Here is a 1,649-nt window from a genome sequence, read left to right as displayed (position 1 = left end):
GCCAATAAAACAAGAATAAAATTATAACAATGTGTACATTGAATAAAATAAACTGCGTTATTCGGCCATTCCAAATAAATTATATCGTATCTAAATTTTTTATTAGGATACTAGTTATTGCAGATATAGTTATTCCCTGATAAATATTGTTTTTATGATTTTAATTTTTATTGGCTATATTATATTTGTTTTAATTATTAATTTTCAACACAAAAAGATATACATGTTAATTTTTATAATCCACATTCTTTAGTTACTGTGTTCTATTCATTACATGCCAATTTTCCAAGAAACGTAAATGTCCAATTTTAACACGTTTCAGTACATTATTACGCAAAAATCTTTCTATAAAAATAATAATGCTATATTAATATTATATTTTGCAAATTAAATATTTCCTTAGCGTTTGGAAAAGTTATTAATAAAATTATTAATAAAATACGTTTTATATAATATAGATTATATAATATAGATCATATTTATTTTATCAATATAGATTATATTTATAAAAGATAATTTGATTTTTATGATCTTATTACGATCGCTTATCAGAATTATTCTTCTTTTTGATAAATAGTCCCAACCAAATATGGTTACTTTTCTATACAGCGCTTTCACAGAATTCGTCATGATGCTGTCTATTCAACTGAATCTGTCAAAAAATGATAAATATATAAAAAGAGTATTTAGATAATTAATTTTGTAAAATATTTTAATTGATACATTTCATTAGATTATTAATTATTATTCTTTTCAGAGCCATTGCAAGTAAGAGTGTAAATTGTACGCACAAAGGTACTTTAATAAGGAAGGACCAAATTAAATTTTAAATATTCATTCTGTATTCCTTATAATCAATTGCGTGTGATCGCTTCTGACAGATTTAACTTCTTTCAAAACGTGTATTATATATCAATTTAGAAAAACTGCAAAAATCATATACAAAATCGGAAAGTTGTTTAATTCTTGGCGCTACTAAAATCTTTCAGTACGTATAGTGCTACATCAAGTAATTTTAACAACACTTCTCTTAGTCGCATTAAATTGATTAGAAAATTTTTCTATCATCGTGTATCTTTTTCCATATAATACAAAATGTGAGAAGTGAAAAATTTTTTTAATTTCAATGAAAAAGAATTTACATTTATGGGTTAGACAAAAAGTTACATAATTAATCTTTACGTGATATAAACTTGGGTAATGTAAACAAAGCGAATAATTACCAACATTATTGTTTTAATTTCTTTTCCTAATTTCTTCTCCTCCGTTTGGATGGTGGTGTCGAAATCGAAGGATTCTTTGTCGCAGTGTTTCGTATTTTACTTTGTTTTGTCACTCTTATTCTTACAATCTCATTATCCCTCAAAGTGCTCGGTCCAGGACTGTATTTACATATTCATAAAAAAAAAAGAAATTATTATGTTTTATTATAAACAACAGAAAATGTTATGGAAGTATTTAGTATTTTAATTAGAAGTATGCATTTCACTCAGTTATCAAAATTGTCATTTTTAAGATTTTATATATATATATATCAATCCTTTAACATTTGTAATGTACATATAAATTGGTAATTTGTACAGTTATGTTCTAAAAAAATTTGTAAAATTAGAAAAAGTACTTCATAAGCTTATTAATTCATAAATAAT

The 1,649-nt window shown here is 23.8% G+C and overlaps 1 protein-coding gene across 2 annotated transcripts in view; it reads right to left on the bottom strand.

Moving 5' to 3' along the window:
• Positions 1 to 576: 576 nt before the first annotated feature.
• LOC108690174 overlaps positions 577 to 1,649 on the bottom strand; it is a 3,594-nt gene continuing 2,521 nt past the window's right edge. The window contains exons 4-5 of one of the 2 annotated variants that reach the window (XM_018197339.1): positions 1,224 to 1,382; positions 577 to 652 (exon numbers count right to left, since the gene is read on the bottom strand). In XM_018197339.1, the coding sequence (XP_018052828.1) occupies positions 1,250 to 1,382 (133 nt within the window). In that variant the 3' untranslated portion in view covers positions 577 to 652; positions 1,224 to 1,249. The remainder of the gene's footprint in view (positions 653 to 1,223; positions 1,383 to 1,649) is intronic. The other variant, XM_018197340.1, reaches the window with a different exon arrangement.

The sequence above is a fragment of the Atta colombica genome, unplaced genomic scaffold, assembly GCF_001594045.1.
Source record: "Atta colombica isolate Treedump-2 unplaced genomic scaffold, Acol1.0 scaffold297, whole genome shotgun sequence".
Taxonomy (NCBI): Eukaryota; Metazoa; Arthropoda; class Insecta; order Hymenoptera; family Formicidae; genus Atta; species Atta colombica.
Note: the sequence above shows the minus strand (reverse complement) of the source record. Positions and strands in the feature narration are given on the sequence as shown.